This window comes from Chiroxiphia lanceolata, chromosome 10, assembly GCF_009829145.1.
Source record: "Chiroxiphia lanceolata isolate bChiLan1 chromosome 10, bChiLan1.pri, whole genome shotgun sequence".
In the NCBI taxonomy this organism is placed as follows: domain Eukaryota; kingdom Metazoa; phylum Chordata; class Aves; order Passeriformes; family Pipridae; genus Chiroxiphia; species Chiroxiphia lanceolata.
The window spans coordinates 23,778,409-23,796,614 of record NC_045646.1 but is presented as its reverse complement, the minus strand read 5'-3'; the positions used below and the strand labels follow the sequence as shown (position 1 = coordinate 23,796,614).

The following is an 18,206-nucleotide window of genomic DNA, read 5'->3' as shown; positions in this document are numbered from 1 at the left end:
CCGGGTCTTGCTTTATTCTGTTTTTTGTATGTTTCTTGCTCCCGCATCGTTTTAATTTACAACTCTTTTGACCTTTTTAAATCTTGAACTAGTTTTTAACAAAACACAGTCAAATAGAGCTTGAGATGTGCCTGTTGGCTACTGGAATGGCAGTGGGTGACTGGGGAAGGGAGGAGGCTGGTTCATGTCTTGGGTGCTCACAGGCTGCTCTGTCCCACAGGAGGCACAGCAAGGTCAGAGCATCCACTCGCGCCTCCAACACAGATGTGCCAAAACAGGTCAGTTCTGCAGTGCTCTTGGTGTTGTGGTCAGGGGCATGGTCAAACAGCTTTCTGAGGAGATGGTGAAGGAGTCAACCCTCCAGAATTGCTTTCACTGTTTGGTCTTCATCCCTGCTTCACAGTTCTTTTTGTGGGTGTTACTGGTTTGATAGTTGTAGCCAATGGAGTGTAAAGTGAGTAGTATTTTACTTTTCAAAGTTCAGCTGAACTGAAAAGGAAATGTCAGACTTTCTAGTATGTTATTATTTCAGAGGATTAGTGTGTCTCCAGGTACTCTCTGGCAGTCTCGAGTTCATTGTGTAGATGCCTTCTGCAGACCACGGCAGGAAACAAGCGTTTCACTGAATGCACTTGTGTTACACGGGAGAGGTTAAGGAAGCATCACGGAATTTCACTGTCATTTTGTTATTTTTCCTTGTGGATGCTTGTTCAGCAGAGGCTGTAAAATACATGGATTTAATTTTCCATCCAGTTACCAGAATTAAAGAAAACAGACCTTGTTTCTTACAGGGGCTGCTCGATCAGCTTCTGTGCAGTGTTTTGTTTGCTGTAAAGTGAGCTCCTCTGAAGCACATATTCTTTCTGCATCTGTGTGTAACTGGATGTTTCAGTTGTTTTTATGTATTACAAAAACCTTTTTATATCTGTTGTGTTTCTGCTTTTTTTCCCCTCTTAGAGTGTCCCATTCACTGAGGGCTTGAGAACCCCAGGGTCTCCTGCCTCGACAGCTGCTCCCTTTTCCTCGGTTCGCTCCTCGGCCAGTCCTGCTCCTGTCCTGCCCATCTTTGCTGAATCCAGCCCTTCCTCCTTGGACCCCCGAGCACCGTACACAAGGATTCCAGACAAAACCACTGCAGCACCAGCAGAAGAAGCGGGGAGGAATCTGATGCAGCAACCCGGATCTCCCATGCTCCAAGGTGTTGGGTTTGGTAGTGTTGAAGGAAACTGTAACCTGTCTTGTCCTGTTGTTGAGAGTGATTGTGGTGTAGATGTAGACATAGAGAGGAGTAGTAAGGAGAGCAGGGTTGCTGGCTGTAAAAATGACAATGATGAGGATGACTTTACCACAGGTGTATTCATTGCTGAAAAGGAGCAGCAGCACGGCAGCCGGGGTGCCCCTCTTTTCACGCTGACAAATGCACAGTTACAGGTGTCAGAGGAGTTTATTGATGATGACCCAGCAGAAATGTCCTTTTTTGCTGGGGGCTCTGAGGCATTTTCCTATGTGTACAGTGGGTTAGAGTTAAAGGGTTCTGAGTTCTCTAAGTGTATGTTGGAGTCACCTCGTTTAACTACAGATGCCCTCCAGCAAAACACAGTCTCTGCTCAGTCGAGCCCCGACAGGTACTCAACTGAAGCTGTGGATATGAATATGGAAGAGGAGTTTGAATTTGAAGAAGGGAGTGATTTCAACGGCAACGAGAGGCCATCGGACACCTCAGAGCTGTTTGAGGTGAAGGCCCAAGCGAGCAGAATGCAAAGCCTCCTGAGCCCCTCTGAAACGAGTTCCCTCATCAACAACCGCTCTGAGAGCAGCTCCCTCAATAACTTGCCGCTGAATGGCACGTCCTCCCTGCACGCCTATGGCTCTGCCAACCATTCCGAGGCCAGCTCCATGGTGAACTTCCCTGCCTACTCAGTGCGCTCCGAGTCCAGCTCAGCCTTCCAGTTCACGGACATTATTGACCAGCTGGAGCAGCTGAGCTATCCACCCACCACCACAGAAGACTCCAGCAGCACGGACACGGACTCCTGGGACTCCGGAACTGCTGCGCCTCTGGATGTAAATCTTTTCTTTAGTAACCCTTTTGCTCAAGCCACTGGGGATAACTTCAGTTTTGACTTTCAGAACAATTTAAAAAATCTCACGCAAGAAGACTGGGCAGAGAAGTCACACGTCAGTCACGAGTCTTGATTTTTGTGGTCGATCCCTCTATGCTGTTCAGACTTGGAAGTCAAAAGGGTGTGATCAGTTGCTTTAGGAAAGAAAACCCCAATCCAGTGGCTGCATTTTAAATCACATAATGTAGTTAATTTTTATTTTTTTTTTTTGTTAATTCATATACCTCTTCAGTTTCCCTCAAAGCATCCAGGCTGTGGTGCTGTGTTTCCATGCATCACACTGCATCAAGAACAGGTTATAATAGGCTACAATGTTGGAAAATACTGCATTTAGGAAAACCCACTGATTTCAAAGAACTTAAGTATCAACTGGCTCATGCAGACATCACAACTTACAGTATACTGAAGGATTTCTTTGGCTAAAAACATATCTGTAAGAGTCTGAAATACGCTGTTCCTGCAACAGCTGCATAAAACAGTCACTTTTGCACATGCTTATTAACCAGCAGCTGCTTCCACTAAATTGCCCATTTTCCAGCGCTGTAGCAAGATCCACATTTTATTTTTGTTTCCACAATCAAAAAAAAGAACACTCTTCAAATCATCTCTGAAGGACAGTTTTAAAATATCAACCTATGCAACATGTCTGTGGTATGCTTCGAAGAACAAATAGCCTGTGTGGTAGTTGGGAAGAGAGAATGGGTACACAGCCAAACTTCTTGTGAAGACAATCATATTTCCTGACTTCCAAGTGCCTTCAGCAGTCCAACAGCAAACATTTTGCAGCAGTTTGGAGATATACAGAGACTATAAAAGCACTTAATCCCCATCGCATTTTGTCTCACCTTCTTTCTCGTTATTTGGTCACTCTGCATAAAAATACTTACAGGACACTTTTCTGAATTAATTTGTATCTGTGGAGGACAGCTAGTGGTAAACCCGGTGATAGCTTTAACTTTTTCTTTAAGATATGGGCTGTATTCAGAAAAATATAAAATTTTCTGAGAAACTGAGTTGTTAGGAGGGGTGAATACTGGAGGCAACAGTTAGAGCTTCAGGGCTTTTATAAATTCTTTTGGGCAGGTGACTTTGATGTGAAACTTGACCTGTAAGTTTGAAAGCGTAATTGAAAAGACAGTTACTGAACTGGTCACATCTAATTTAGCAACATTTATTGAGGCAAAACAGCAAAAGTTGTGAAATGTCCTTCCTAACTGCCGTGGTTTGGGGTAGTGACATTACAGAATCACAGAATCACAAGTTGGAAAAGACCTCTGAGGTCAGAGAGTCCAACCTGAGTTTCGGCTCGTAATAGCAGTTTTTAGAGTATTTTGCTTTTGTACAAGCAAGAATGTGAAATCCATTACACCTGACCCAAATCTTGTGCATCATCTCCTTCAGACGTTTGTTTTTGGGGTTCCCTTCTGCCCAGTTTTCAGTCCTTTGCAGAGAGAGTGCAGTACTAATACAGCCAATGCTTCCAAAATAAGCAAATTTGTTACAATCATGCCTTTATGCTCAATATTACTGATATCAGTTAAAGACCTTAATTGTTTACTCAAACATTTAAAAAGTACTATTATTTCTCAAAATTCTGATAACTAAAACTTTAATAGAATTTTTCTCAACATGTGGCAGAACACGAGGAGGTAAAACCTCCTTTAGTCACCTATTTCTTCCAGCTTAGTTTTACCAAGATGTGATTATTCTGCACAGCACTTGCTTTTATCTCACTTGACTTACTGTGTTTTAGTGAAGTCTCTGTTGTCCCACGAGAAACCTGTCTGCTTTGCCAGTGGTACAGAAAGCCAAAGCACTTTTAGAACAAAGTATTAGCTCAGACCTCCCAGAATGTACAGCAGTTTGCTCTTTTTGTCGTTTATAAGTGCTGTATGTTACTTGTATTTCTCTCCTATTGAATGTGTGTTCTGGCTCTTTGTGTGACTTTAGTCAGGCCTGTGGAGATGATGTCCTGCATGTGTGGTGTGACATTTCAAAACAGGACTTGGAGGAGGCCTGTAGTGGTGTCCAAAGCTGGTGCCTTTAAGTATGTTTTTAGGTGCTTTGTCTGATTTCCTCTCACAATGAACTAGTAAGGAAGAAAAAGAAACCAGAAAAAAGACAGAATTCTGTCTGCAAACTCTCTAACAGGTGGCAGCATCAGGGACAAATATATAGATAAAGATATAGAGAAAGGCTGTTAGTTTCTTGGATCTTTTGAAAAAGGAATCAGGATTCAGCTATTACATATAACTTTGTCTGCCTCTGTTTCATGTCCTGTGCCCCAATCACAAACATTCCCTCTAAATGTGTTAGAATTGCTTAATATGGGAATAAATCCAACTAAATTCTCTTGGTTTTCAGAAGATCTTAGGAGAAAACTGCCTATATTTTCAATGGACAGGCTTCCCAATTCTCTTGCATCAAAATTAGTTTGAAAAGGCATCTTCCATGTTTTTCTTCTTGTATTTTGCAATGGTGCAGGTCTTTTATTGGCTGTTTCAAATCTCAGGGATTTTTTTTTTTTAAAGAAACTAATAAGAGTCTTAGTGTAGTGCCCCTTTTGTTTTCTGAAGGAATGGGAGTGACTAGAATCTCAGTCCTTTAGCTTAGGGCAGACTATGTGGATCCACAGGTGAGGACAGAGCAAGGGGAGCTTTGACCCTGCTACAGATATTTTTAGATGAAGGTTTTAGTTAGAGTGAGAGTTCAGAGCTGCTGCTGTGCCCCTGCTAGTCCTGTATGTGCTCTGGCTGACTGACAGCATAGAGCTGTTGTGGTTTCCTTCTATGCTTCTCTTGATTTCCAAAGCCATATGGCTTCTGAGGATATCTTTGCATAGTGAGCTGTGTTTTTTTTGTTCATGGTTTCCCAGACAGACACAAAAGAGTAGAAAATTTAGTTTGTGAGTAGAGTTTTTATTATAGCAAGAAAGCTGTGAGCAAAGGTTCTTCATCATTTCCTTCAGAGGGATAAGTTCAGAGTCACTTTCCAGTAGAGATGGAGAGAAAAACCAGCTGCCCTCAAGGGAATGGGATGGTTCCAACCTTTGCAGGGAGCTTGAACACCATGTGTGGGTTATTTCAATGCAATGGAGCCATGCCAGGCATCCTCTTCTCCACTGACTGTCTCCTGAGGTGGCAGGAGAAGGTGAGAGAAGGAATGGCTTTCCCTGCTCTGTCCCCTTCATTTGTCTTTGAGTAGTGTGAGGGAAGTGGTGAACTGCGGGGCAGTTGGTGTGTCCCGAGTCCTGCCGATGCCGCTGAGCTCTCAGCATTATTCCCTGTGGTTTGCGTGATTTTCTTTTCACAATGTTGACACTAAAAATTTAGTTCCTGGTACTGATTTCTGTTTGTTTCCTGAGCTCACAAGTTTTCTTTTCACGAAGGTGAGTAGTGAGCTGGCAGGTGTGGCGGTGTTGGTGCCAACCACCCCACCAAGAGCCAGGAGCCTTACAGAGCCCTGAGCAGCGACCGCTGCTGCAGGAACCACGTGCTTGGAAAACAGGGGAGGTGACAGAAAAAATGAGAAGATCTTTGTCAAGTATCCCATGCAAGAAGAAAGCATTTGAGGAGCTGTGGTAGAGCAGATAAAGCCTAGGTGTAAATGTCAGGAGTCCAGGGCCCAGTGAGTGGTCGCCCCCCCTGCCCCCGACAGCCACCTCTGCAGGTACGTTCTTTCACGTTTGTTCTCTGCCCCCCCTCTGCAGGAGGCTGGGGGGGACATACACAGGTACGTACATTTCCAGTCAATGCACAGGTTTTAGTGCTGTGTTTTTCCAGTAGGAGAACCGCAGGGGTTTCCAGGTTTGTTCCCCTGCTCCGCACAGTGCACCCAGCAGCTGTTGCAGTGATGGCTCATCAAAAGGAGGGTACTGGAGCCATCGCTCCTACTCCGCAGGGAGTTTTCCTGTGGAAGCAGGGCTGTTTTCCATCCTTCCACATCTCTCTGTTCTGTTTTAGCAAACACATGCAGCTGTAGGAAGCATGTTAATACCAATGGCTTTTCCCAATGAGTTAGGCTGCTGGGCTTAGCTCTGCAGTACTCAACTGCACATTGCAGTGTGACTAAAAGGCACCAAAATGTGTGTCTTGAGTGAGTAATTTAATCTGCACCTGTACTCCTCTGTGTGTATACTTACAACGTTTCTATGCTTAAATACATTTATTAAATGTAAAGCACTACATCAGAGCATTTTCGATTGTCATCTGTGCAGTTAGTGAAACTTAATTTGCACACAACATGGGTCGTGGAATATTCTCTGACCTATCCATCATCTGGTTAAACTTTGGTAAAATTACTAACCTGTGTTATCTATTGTGTGTAGACTTTGTAATTTTAAAGTACTCGTTCATTACTAAAGTAATACATGCTATATATTCCCAGGACTTGCCATATTTTATCTTAGGATGGAATAGGGTGATATATTGATCTACTCTCACCTTTCACTTTATTTTCCAGTGAATTTCAGAGTTGCTGGATAATCTGGATAATACCAAGTATTGCTCTCCTTCTTCCTGTGTTTATTTGTGTTGTGGTCATAGGCGATTTTGTTTAAAGGATTTTTGTTTTATTTTGTTAGTGGCTTGGTTATGGTTTGGTGTTGGGTTGTTTTTGTTTGGGGTTTTTTTTGGTGGTGGTAGTTTTTGTTTAGTTGCAAGTCTTGGTAAGGGTAAGATTTTGCAAAGACACTAATAAAAGTTATTATAATTTTATGCTTTTTTGGTGCAAACCTGTCGATAAGTCATTCCCATTATTGTCATTTTGCAAAATGTTCTAAGCCATAGTTACTCAGTACTGATGGAATGAATGAGTATAATCACAGTTCTCAGTGTAGTCCTTTAGCTGTCATTGCCTGTCATTTTCAGGAGCTCTTACACCTCACTGGTCACAAATGCAGTGTGTATATGTATGGCTGTACATATACATTCACTGTATGAAGATGGGGAGAATTTACAGTTTCAAACGCATCATAAAATCCACTGAATTTATTACCTGCTTATGAGCTCTTATAGGATTAGTCCAGCAGGTGAGCTGGAGCTTTGGAGGTTCAAATTTGGAGCGTGGTGAACTGAACCTGGTCCGTGGGAAGGTGTTGCTGTACGTTTTCCAAAGTCACAACATTCCGCTGTTGCTCGAAACGCAAAATTCCCGTTTGTTACTTACAGGGGTACCTGTGCCTTGGTTAGAGGGACTCCCCAGTTCCATAGGTGCTACTCTTACCAGGAAAGGATTACATTAAAACAAAGAGAGCTGGAATTTCTTAACTGATCTCTTGAACTTTTATCTTTTATACGGTAAATGTTTATTGAATTATATGTTGGGGTTTTGAGTATCTTTGTGTCTGTTCAGATTGCCAATTATGAAACTACAGATTTGTACTAATTCGTAATTTTAATTGTTTATGCAATAAAACAAGGAAAACTTTGATATAAATGACAACATGGGCTTTTTAGCTTTATTTTCGTTACCCTTGTCTTTGAAATAGAATAAATATTGGTTCTCCTAGCCAAGGCATCTTAGAGTTCTCTTCCCAGCTTTCTCCAGACAGTTTTCTCCCCATACCCCTTCACTGAAAGTAGAGCGCAGCTGGGGCAAACACTAGTGTGTGGGTTTCAAATTCCTGGTTTGTGCAGACCTTTTGCTTGGCATACAAATGGGACTAGAAGTTCAGATTTCTTTGTAGGAATTACATTTATTGTAGAGACCATTTCTTTTGAACTGGGTATGTCCCTCGAACTCTCTCCTGTATATCTGTTTTTATTGGAAGTTTGTCCTTTATTGCAAACATAGCATGTGGAGGCAATTGCATGTTTTCTAGGTGGAAAGTTCTCCTGCAGGAATCTGTGACCAATGTTTAGGTAAATTCTCTTTTCTTGCAAACAAGGGGGGAAAGGTGGCAAAAGACGGGTGGTTGTTTCAGATCCTGGGTGTGACCATAAAATTGGGACCAACCTTCGGACTCTACAACAGTACCACGTGTAGATGTGGCTTCACAGGTACCTACAGTTGCACTGGGGCACGTGCCAAGTGCTATAAACCTGCTTTAACATTTAATGTGATCTGTACCTGTAAGAAAGAGATCTTTGAATTTAAGGTCTCTTAAGTAGGTTTTTAGGCTCTTAGATAATTTTCAAGATTCTCTCTCTCTCTCTCTCTCAACTATCCCTCATCTTTTTAAAGGAAAGATTTGCAGGGGGAAAATCTATTAGTTGTGATATTTTGAAGTAAGGAGATAGGGTGTTTTCCAGGATTTCACTTGTGGTACGTCAGCTTGCTAATGACTTCACTCTGGAAATAATCCTTTGGTCTGTGCATGCAATGGGTTCAGCAGGGCACTGGGCAGAAGAGGGGCTCTGAGTGGGCTCCCATCATCTTCTAGTCAGTCTCTGCAGGGTGTTAGCCTAAAAACAATCTCCTCTGTTTGAAGTAGTAGTAATAACCATGATATAATAATAAAGTTGTTTTCTGTGAAATGCAAGAGGCACTCCATTTGATAAGGAGCCATTGGTGACATTTGACCCTCACATAGCTTTTGTCCATCCCATAATGCTCTGTGTTACTGGGATACTATTGTAGTTGTCTGTCTTTGAATTACTTTAAGCATCCAGGCGTAAAGCTTATAGAACCTATGCTTACATTTTATTTTGACCAGCCTGTGCATTCAGATCTGGCTTTCTGCATAGGGATTGAATTTAGATTGAAGAAATAGCTGGGAAGTGATGCCAAAGCTTATTGTCGTTCTGCTTGTTACCTCAGTGGAAACCAAATGGAGGCTCTTCTACATAACCAATATTCCCGAGTAGCTGTGGCAGATAAGGCCAGCATCCTCACCCACGTCTGTAGCTGTGCTCATGCAAACTACAGTGCTTTTGCAATGCTTTATTGATTGTTTTTTATTTTTTATTTCAATTACATGCATGTTGGTCTTTTTATGAAACTGGGTTTGTTTGCGTAAGGATATGTGTTTCTAACTACATAGTGAAACTAAAAGGTATTAGTATTCTTAAAGATCTTTTAGTATGAATATTACACCGAGCTGATGCATTTTTGGATGTTGCCTTAAGTGCATTTGTATGTGATGTGGAAGCAGAAGTTTGCTGTGTGCAGAATGCAGCTGTGTCCGAGGGTCTGGGCTGCAGCATTGAATCCCCACGTCGTCACATGGAAGCCCTGACTCCTGCTTGCAGCACTTACAAACACCAATTTGAGGTGTTTGTGTGACTTACTTGTAGAAAACAAATTTCTACTTCATGCAGAACACCGAAACATGGAAACATTCCTCTGAAAGAATAATCCCTTTTCATGTATCTGGAGGATGCTGCCTGCGGGGAAGGGAAGACCTCAGAGCACCAGGGTTTGATGTCAGAGGGAATCATTCACGTGTTTTGATCTTTGCATCAATATTACTACCTTATTAGGAGTTTTCTACATTGAACAGCTGTTGAAATGGCTTCTCCCTTTACCATCCTTCCCCTGGAGAATAAGGAATCACTGTACATCCTACCTGCTTGCCTGAAGTCCCTCTGTGCTGCTCTGGTGAAGAAGACTTGGATTATGAGAATGAAAATTACGGTCCTCACCTGTAATGTCATCTGCCAAGACACAATATCAAACTGAGCATTTATCAAACATTTAATTAAACAAATGTTAGCCAAAAAGCTAACCCAAGCTGCTCTGTGACATTTTTATAGTCTTTTCTAGAAAAGGCAGATTTGGGAAGTGACAGGACAAGGGGGAATGGCCTTACACTGAAGGAGGGTAGTTTCAGATGGGATATTAGGAGTAAATTCTTCCCCATGAGGGTGCTGAGGCCCTGGCACAGGTTGCCCAGAGAAGCTGTGGCTGCCTCATCCCTGGAAGTGTCCAAGGCCAGGTTGGATGGGCCTTGGAGCAACCTGGGCTAGTGGAAGATGCCCCTGTGTATGGCAGGGGGGTGGAGCTGGATGATCTTTAAGGTCCGTTCCAACCCAAACCATTCTGGGGTTCTGTGAACGTGTCTCTCATTTCCATCAGTCACTCTGGCTTCAGGCAGTGGGGTTCTTTCTTTTGGATGCAGTATTTGAAATCAGTTTACCAGCCAGCTTACCAATCTGACTGAAATAGGCAAGCAGTGGAGTTTAGAGCAAGTTACATCCCATTTGCTCCTCCTGTATCTGAGCTTCTGGACTGTCTGGAAACAATTCAAGTTACAGATTCTGGAATTCATTGCTACTTCATGTTAAATTCCAAGAACTTAAAGAAGCTCCTCTCCCCTGCAAGCTCGTTTGTTTGGAAGCTGTTGTTTCGGCATTCCTGGCATGTAAAAGCAAACTTTGAATAAACTCCTGTTTCTGGATAGGTAAAACAAACGCCAGGCAGTGTTGCTTTCCAGGGGTGATATTAAAAGCAGTGGGAATGGAGAAAATGCTCAGGCAGAAGCAAAAATCTGCTCCAGAATTAGTGCTGGACTAGTGTATGAATGGTTAACTCCGCAGCCTGGATGATCTGAATCTCTTCCAGGTGACCGAGTGCAGCACTGTTTAGCTTCCTGCGTTTGTCCATGTGGAATTACAGGCTGGGGCTGCCTCGCCCTGGGTGTGCTTCCCGAGCCTGAGCAGCTGGGAATCGAAAGCCCTCAACTCCTTCTCCGGCACCCGAGCCTCGTGACTGTGTCAGGAAATACTGTATATCCGGGGGGACTGAGTTTTTTTTTAAAGCCTTTTGCGATGATTTCTGAGTAGTCTGGGAAATGATGGGTTGGCAGTTTAGGGTTGGCTCTTGATTTCCCTGTTTGCCTTTGGGCAGGTGGTTTAGCACTTGTGAGTTGACAAATCCTGCTGGGGAGGCTTGGGAGTGTGGCAGGTGTTAGACCTGGAGATACTGAAATGTTGGTACCTGTTTAGTTGCCTCACCTGAGGAAACTCATCTGTTTATCACAGAGAAGATCAGAAAAAATAATATGTGAGGTTAGGAGGAATTCTGTGTGTGTAGTGTAATTGGAGTGTCTGTCACCTTTGTTTGGTCCCAAAAAGTTGATCTTGAATGGTCATTTTCCCTGTGAACCCCCAAGGGGAGTCTGCATGCTGAAAAGAGGAGGCTTAAATTCATTGTGATGGTGCCTTATGTGTCAGAAATCTCTAAAGGGTCCACAAATGAAATAATAATAATATTTTTTAAAAAGACTATTAATAATCTAAAGCAAAGCAGTACCTGTTGCTCCTGCTTGTAACAGGTTTAGCTATGGATTGTGTCCATCCAGTTAATACTCAGTGCTGCAAAATTGATTTTCATGAGATTATTCTATTCATATATTAGAAGAGCTAGGAATGAACTCTCTTGCATGCTCCCTCTCTGTATAGCAAGAGGTTTTCCTCTTCCATTGGACAAATTTTGGAGATTCCCTGATTTCTGAATGTATTTTTAACATACTTTGTCATCTGAAGTGGTGAGTTGTGGAATGATTTGTCCTAGCTTTTCCCTGGGTTGAAAAGTAACTCTTGTATTGAGAAGGAAAAATGAAAGCTGTGTTCTGGTCCCTGCAGTATAACCCTGTGTTGTGAACTGTGTTGCTGCTCAACAGCACTTTTTCCTTGACCCTAAGCAGTTTATCCTTCCCTTAACTGCAGTTGTAGCAGCGTCCGTCCTTACTGCGCTGCCATGTAACCCGTGGGATTCAGGGAACACTTCCTTTGCTTTGAGATATACACTGAAGTCTTTGGATCTGTATGCCTTTTTGCTCTTTTTCTTTTGCCTTTTTTAAAATAACATGAGATTGCAGTTCTGGTTTGCTGTAACAGTGAGTAATCACCTTAGTTGCGCTATCTTTGAAATAATTTTCTCTCTTTTTCCACTCCATTTTCTTGTTCTCTTCCCACCCAGGCCTCCCCGTGGACCATCCCGAGCTCTCCTCCCTTGTGCTGAAGAGTCCCCTGGGCTTGACCCCGGCCTTTCAGGTGAACTTGAACGCAGCTGCCCAGGGCTCATCCCCTCTGCTGAGTCCTGTCCTCAGCGACGCTGGCGGGGCCAGGATAGAAGAGGATGATGAAATGAAACGGAAGGTAAGATCATGATGTAGCTGGGAAATGATGGTGTCAGGTGAGGAGCTGTGCTGGGCACTGATGGTGTCAGGTAAAGGAGCTGTGCTTGCTGGGCACTGACTGCTGATTGTGTTTTATTTTGTGGTTGAACAGATGGGTTTGGTGACTGTGTTAAAAACTCCACTGCTGAAGGTTTGGTTGGATGTCTCTCACAGTTGTGGCAGGAGTCCCCACTGCCCTCCTGGCATCTTCTTGTGTCTTCTTGGCATCCCCACTGGGACCCTCTCCCTCTCTTTTAGCAGGGACAGTGTGGCAGGGAACTGTGCTCAAAATGCACCTTTTGTACCCCAGAGTGGAAATGAGTTCAGGTTGGACATGAGGAAAAGGTTCTTCACCCAGAGGGTGGTTGGTCCCTGGAGCAGGTTGCCTGGGGAGGTAGTCACGGCACCAAGCCTGCCTGAAATCAAGGAGCATCTGGACAATGCTCTTAGTCATATGGTTTATTTTCAGGTGGATCCTCAAGGAGCAGGGAGTTGGACACAATGTTCCTTAGGGAGCCTTATTTGTTAATGTGTAAGGTGTGTCCTTCCTAGGTTCCTTCCTTCCCATGCAGTCTCGTCATGGTCTCATTGGTCCATCTCACCATATGTTGGTCCTCCAGGCTGTACTTCCTGATCATAACAGGACCTTTAGAGGCATCCTGAGATGTGCCTCTTGAGCTGTGAAGGACCTGGGCTCAGCCTCAGCTGTCACAACAAGGAGGTGTCACAGTGAATTCTCTCACACCCAGTCTGCCATGGGCTTGGTCAGCAGGGCTGGCTGTGTTGTTGAAGCTCTCCTCTCCATGGCTGACCCTTTTGTCTGGAAAGAGCTGGACAGTGCTCTGGCTTTGTGGAAGTTTGAGGCTTACTTTCTGGAAAGAAGGAGGCAAAAGTGCTCCTGACTTTTGCAGGTTCAGTGAGTCTCAAAGCAGGAACAGCTCTGAGTCCTCAGAACATGCTAATGTCTAGCTCTGTGCATGGGCTGCTTTCCTTTCTGCCCACCTGTAAGCACTGGTTGCTTTAACTGAGGACTCCCCCACATGATGTGGGGATTTCCTCACCCCCATGTAGAGCTCAGGATTTGCTGTGTTTCCTCCAGTAGGATAGAGAAGTCTGCCTAACAGTAAAGTTCCATGACCATTTTGCTGGAAACCTCTTTGCTCCCCTTGCCTTGCTGGCTAGCAGGGGGGTTTGTTGACTCTTTTGTACTTGAGAAGAATCCAGGACCTTCCATTACAGTGCAAGGAAGGCTCCACTGTCCAGACTCAGTTCTATATGGAGCTGGTGGCCACACTGGGATCTACAGTTTTCCATGCAGCCTCAAAGAAGAAACCACTTTGTGTGCTCTTTGCTCCTGCTCTTCTCTTCTGCTTGCCTCATCCAGTGTCCTGGTTGTCCTACCCCTGTCAGGAGCAGGATCCTCAGGCAAGAAGGTCATGGGCCCCTACTCTATGGTGTCTTCACCATATCCTTGGGCACTTCCAGGCACTCCTTTCCTGGAGACCCCAGATAACTGACTCAGATTGTGTGATGCTGTTGAGAAACACCTGTGGTGTGGACGTGGTGTGAATAAGTGTTTGCCAGAGAAAGGAAGGTTTAACCCGCAACTGGGAGCTGAACTGGAGAGAACTCACCCAGCTGGCAGCTTCCCTGTCTCATTCAGACTTTTTGAGGTGGAGTTTACAGCTTTGGCAGATTGCTCTACCTTTACTTTCCGTAGTTATTTCAAGTATACTTCCTCTCATTCATCCTTGTAGCCTGGAAATAATGAGCAGTGAATGTGTTAGCTGCCTTAAGGGCTGAACCCAACCCTTTCTGCCTCTTTTTGCAAAGTCTGGTGTTTTGGCAGCTGGTGTTCTCATTCAGGCTGAAACTAATTTATAAAAGTGAGACTCCTAGAAGGGAACTTTTTTTATTCTATTGATCTTAAGCTTGATCAACTCCTGAGCCTTTCAAGGCTTCGTTGTCCATTCAGAGACATTATTTGAAGTGAAACAGACCCAGGTGGAAACAAATTGTTTAAATTGAACCAAGCTAAATTCCACTGGAGCTTTAGAGCTTTATTGTACAAGAAAAATGTAATCTTAAAATATCTCTGAATAGAGCTCTAATTTGAAGGTGATGCTGCTGTAATTCCACCTGGTTAATCGGGGTGTGTTCTGCAGACTCTCCAGCTCCTGCAATGTGTGCTCTCTGCTCTGTGCTGCCATGATGCTGCTGTACTGAAACATTGAGAAAGATGATGTTTTTTCTTACATTTTAAATCACTGTGGTTTTCTTTCATCTTACTGGTAGATTTCTTCGCATTCCTTTTCTAATAGAGGTTGATTGTAACAACTCACTTGAAAAGGACATGGAAACTGAGCTATTTTTGGGAGTTCCCCCCACCTAGAGTTATTTTTAACACTGCTAAAGCCTAGTCTTTGAAGTGAAAAGTTAAACATTTTTGTGTGCATGGAATTATTATTTATTATTTATTTATTTGTTTATTTCCAGACTTGTTAGTTTTCTGACATTGTCATCTGGGTACAAGGCAGGCAGGAAAGGCTTTCTTAGTCTCGTAATCCTTTTATTTTGGCCTTTATAAATTCACAGTAGAACTCTTCACTCCCCACAAGCTTTTAACTCCCCACTCCTTGCTGCATGTGGTGAGTCTTTGAAGGTTTTCAGGTTGGATTGTGTGTACATGGTATGGTGAAACACCAGTTTTTCCAAGTGGGGGTATTTGCCTTGATGCCTGCTATGGTTGTAGAAACATTTTCTTTGGACTCTGGAAGGAGACTGCCTTCTCAGAGAGTTCTTGTGTTTGTTTTTTTGAGGCATGAGCTGATTTTATTTCCTCTTGCAGTGCCTGACCAGTACTGAAGGTGTTTGGCAGGGCCCCTGTGCACTGTGCCAGCCGCTCCACTTCTCGGTGCTTCTGGTGCAGGTTCTGCCCAGCAGCTGCTGCCAGCACTCAGCACAGGGGGGACTGGTGCAAGACAGAAAAAAAGCAAATTAAGGGCACTAAATTTCAGCAGGGAGCAATTTGAAAAGAGCAGGAGCTTCTGAGAGTAAATGATGATGCATTGGGAGGAGGGAGAAAGGAAGAGAAGAAACCTGGGAAAAGAAAAGCATCTTCTGTGCCCCATGTTTGCACAAAGTTAACTGGAGAATGAAGTGAAAACCTGTAGAAATGCTCAAAGGTGATGAAAAAGGTGATCCATGCAGGCTATGAGAAGTGCCAGGTTATGGCCATGGTGTGTTTTTAGTTTTTAAAAAGTTCCCCCTTATTTCCTGTCACTACCTGCCCATGTAAAAAGTCACGCTGCCACGTTTTCATGTGCCTTCGTGCTCTGAAAGTGTGTAAGCACTTCCTCTGTAAGGAAGTGCTATAGGATCCTGTACAGAGTCCAGGAGGAGGTGTACACAGAGCTGTGTTACACAGAAACATACCTGCTACTCTCCTGTCATGTAAGAAACTGCCGAAGCTGGTAAGTGAAATGAAAAAGCCGTATCATCTCGAGCTCCAGGGAGGCCGTAAAAACAATGTTTTTTCTTTTGAGAAGAGGCTGTTTGAGAAGGATGCCCACTGAGCTTCAACAGCATATGGCACTACAGTCAGGTAAATAGCCCAAGAACAAAAAAGCAATACCTGAAGCCAAGATTAGGTAGGACTTTGCCTGACACTGTGTACCTGAGACAGGTAGGTTAAAGTTGAGAGAATGGCTATGGAATGAGTAGAAGTACGTTGAAGTATGTCCTCTGGTTCCTCCAGGGTGGGGGCTGATGTGTGGGACTACAGTAACTAGCATAAAATAACCTGAAAAGAGGCTAGACAGTGTCTCAAAATGAATTATTTGGGGACACATACCTCCAGGGATTCTGTGTGGTTAAGGCTGACCCAATAGAGAGGTTGAACATCTCCTCCATGAGCAACATTGAGCTGGAGGATTAGGAAGCTCAGTAGCTGTACTGACAGCACTGGAGGCATCTCAAAGCAACTCTAAAAAGAGAATTTTTAATTAACTCGGTACATACAAGGACACAGAAGAAATAATTTTCAAAGCTGTGTTGCTCTCAGTAGGGGCAGACATGGGGGAGACCAAATTTTGACATAACTCAGTGGGTTTGCTGTGACTGATTTTGACCAGGCATAGGTTTGGCACAAAACTGTGCCACAGCATGGTGAGCTAAGGAGATAAAACAGTATCTCAGCTTGAAATGGGATTAGGTCCTTAATGTTATGGGATTTTTAGTAATGTATGTTTTCAGGTTAACTCTGATTTTGGGTTGTTGCAGCTGCAGAACTGCAGTATCACCATTTTATTCCTTTATGCTTCCATGTCCATTCTGTCTTCTCTGTAAATAGCAGCCCTGGAGCAACCATACAGTCAACAACTGCTGCCCTTTGATTTTGCTGTTTTCTTAGCTAATTAATATGATCTTCAAAGGACTTGAATTTCTGCAAGTGGAAATAGAATAGTTTTGGAAAAGGACTGTGTTGCAAATCTACTGAGCTGTGTTTGGTTAGAGAAGTGTTTAAAACCTAGGAACCTTGGAATAACTGTTTCCATATTTTTGTAAAGTGCTCCCTTGATTTGAAATGGAAGTTCATATAATGGAAATATTCAAAGCTGGGTTGGATGAGGCTTGGAGCAACTGGTCTAGTGGAAGGTGTCCCTGCCCATGGCAGGGGGTGGAATGAAATGGGTTTTAAGGTCCCTTCCAACCCAAACCATCTTGTGATTCTCTGACAATTGACATATAACCTTAATTTTTAATAATCTTGAAATATGAAAAATACTGTAAAGTCATTGTTTGGGAGTGTGATACTGAATACAGAGGTGCCCTGTTAGTAATGGGCTGCTCCCTTTGCACACAGCAAGGGGGATGTGAGGTTTGAGCTCGTGCTCAGTAATAACTAGAGCCTGTGTGTTTTGCTGTTTGTTGATGGCTGTGTATCCTTCCAGCGCTACCCCAGCGACAAGGCGTACTTCATAGCAAAGGAGATTCTTGCCACAGAACGGACCTATTTAAAGGACCTGGAAGTTATCACAGTGGTAAGGGGGTTTGACTTTCTTTAATTTTTTTTTTTTGGCTTTTCTTAGCACATTCGTGCCCAATTGTTAGTTTGGAAAAACTTGGAGTTTCTTCCTAACGTGTAGCATAGTTCATTAGCCAAGTAGCTGTCCCCTTTCTTGTTCCATAGCTCCTCCTGTGGGAGAGTAGATCCCTTCTCTGAACTTCTGTCTTTAGCTCCAGCAGCTCCATCCTGTGCCATCCTGATAACTTAGACAAACTTTTGCTCTGAAAGCTGTGAAGAGACAGCCTGAAAGCGTTTTGCATTCAGTTTTGGTGATAGCTGCCAGCTCTGCTTGTAACCTGACCATCAGTTCAGAGGTTTTCCTTGGGAAGTTTTTGTCCTTGTGCCTTTAGATCTGAGAGCAGATGGCAGTTGCAAAGGCCATCAAGGACCTATATGGGGGTTTGAGGAGTTTTGTCTTATTTTCTTGTTTCTTTTTCTTCCAATTCCTTTTACCCAGACTAGACAAGTGAGTCCTGGTTTGGAGGACAGCGTGAGTTTCCAGCTTTGTTTCTGAAAGAGCTTTTTGTTCGTGAACATCATGTTTGAGCACTGTGACTGTTGCATTTCTATAAGCTGTTGTTTTAATTTCATCAAAGAAAAGCTCGAGTCCCTTAATGCCATGCATCTTCAGTTGAGGTGTTCTCTGCATCTTCAGCGAGCACCATCTCACTCCAATTCCTCCTACAGGCTTCCCAGCACTTCTAAAAGATGGGGGAACACCTGGCACCTCAGAGGATTTTTGTAATATCCCCATCCCTGCCAGAAAGCGGGGAACCGAAAGCGATAAAGTGCAGAGTGTGACCTGCAACGAGATGTCTCCAACTGCTGAGTAACTTGCACAGGGCTCCAAGGTGTATGGGAGCAGTTGTGTCTGCATGGAAGTGACAGCAGTGGTGTGACAGCAGCTGGGGCAGCCACTGGGTAACTGACCGTCACTCAGCTGTCACCAACCATC

General features: G+C 43.7%; 1 protein-coding gene across 6 annotated transcripts in view; it reads left to right on the top strand.

Moving 5' to 3' along the window:
- Positions 1–18,206, top strand: part of FARP2 (FERM, ARH/RhoGEF and pleckstrin domain protein 2) — a 76,741-nt gene that overhangs the window by 43,450 nt on the left and 15,085 nt on the right. For all 6 annotated transcript variants that reach the window (XM_032697520.1, XM_032697519.1, XM_032697518.1 and 3 more), the window contains exons 12-15: positions 221–278; positions 958–1,198; positions 11,985–12,163; positions 17,136–17,225. In XM_032697520.1, coding sequence (XP_032553411.1) covers positions 221–278; positions 958–1,198; positions 11,985–12,163; positions 17,136–17,225 — 568 coding nt within the window. The remainder of the gene's footprint in view (positions 1–220; positions 279–957; positions 1,199–11,984; positions 12,164–17,135; positions 17,226–18,206) is intronic.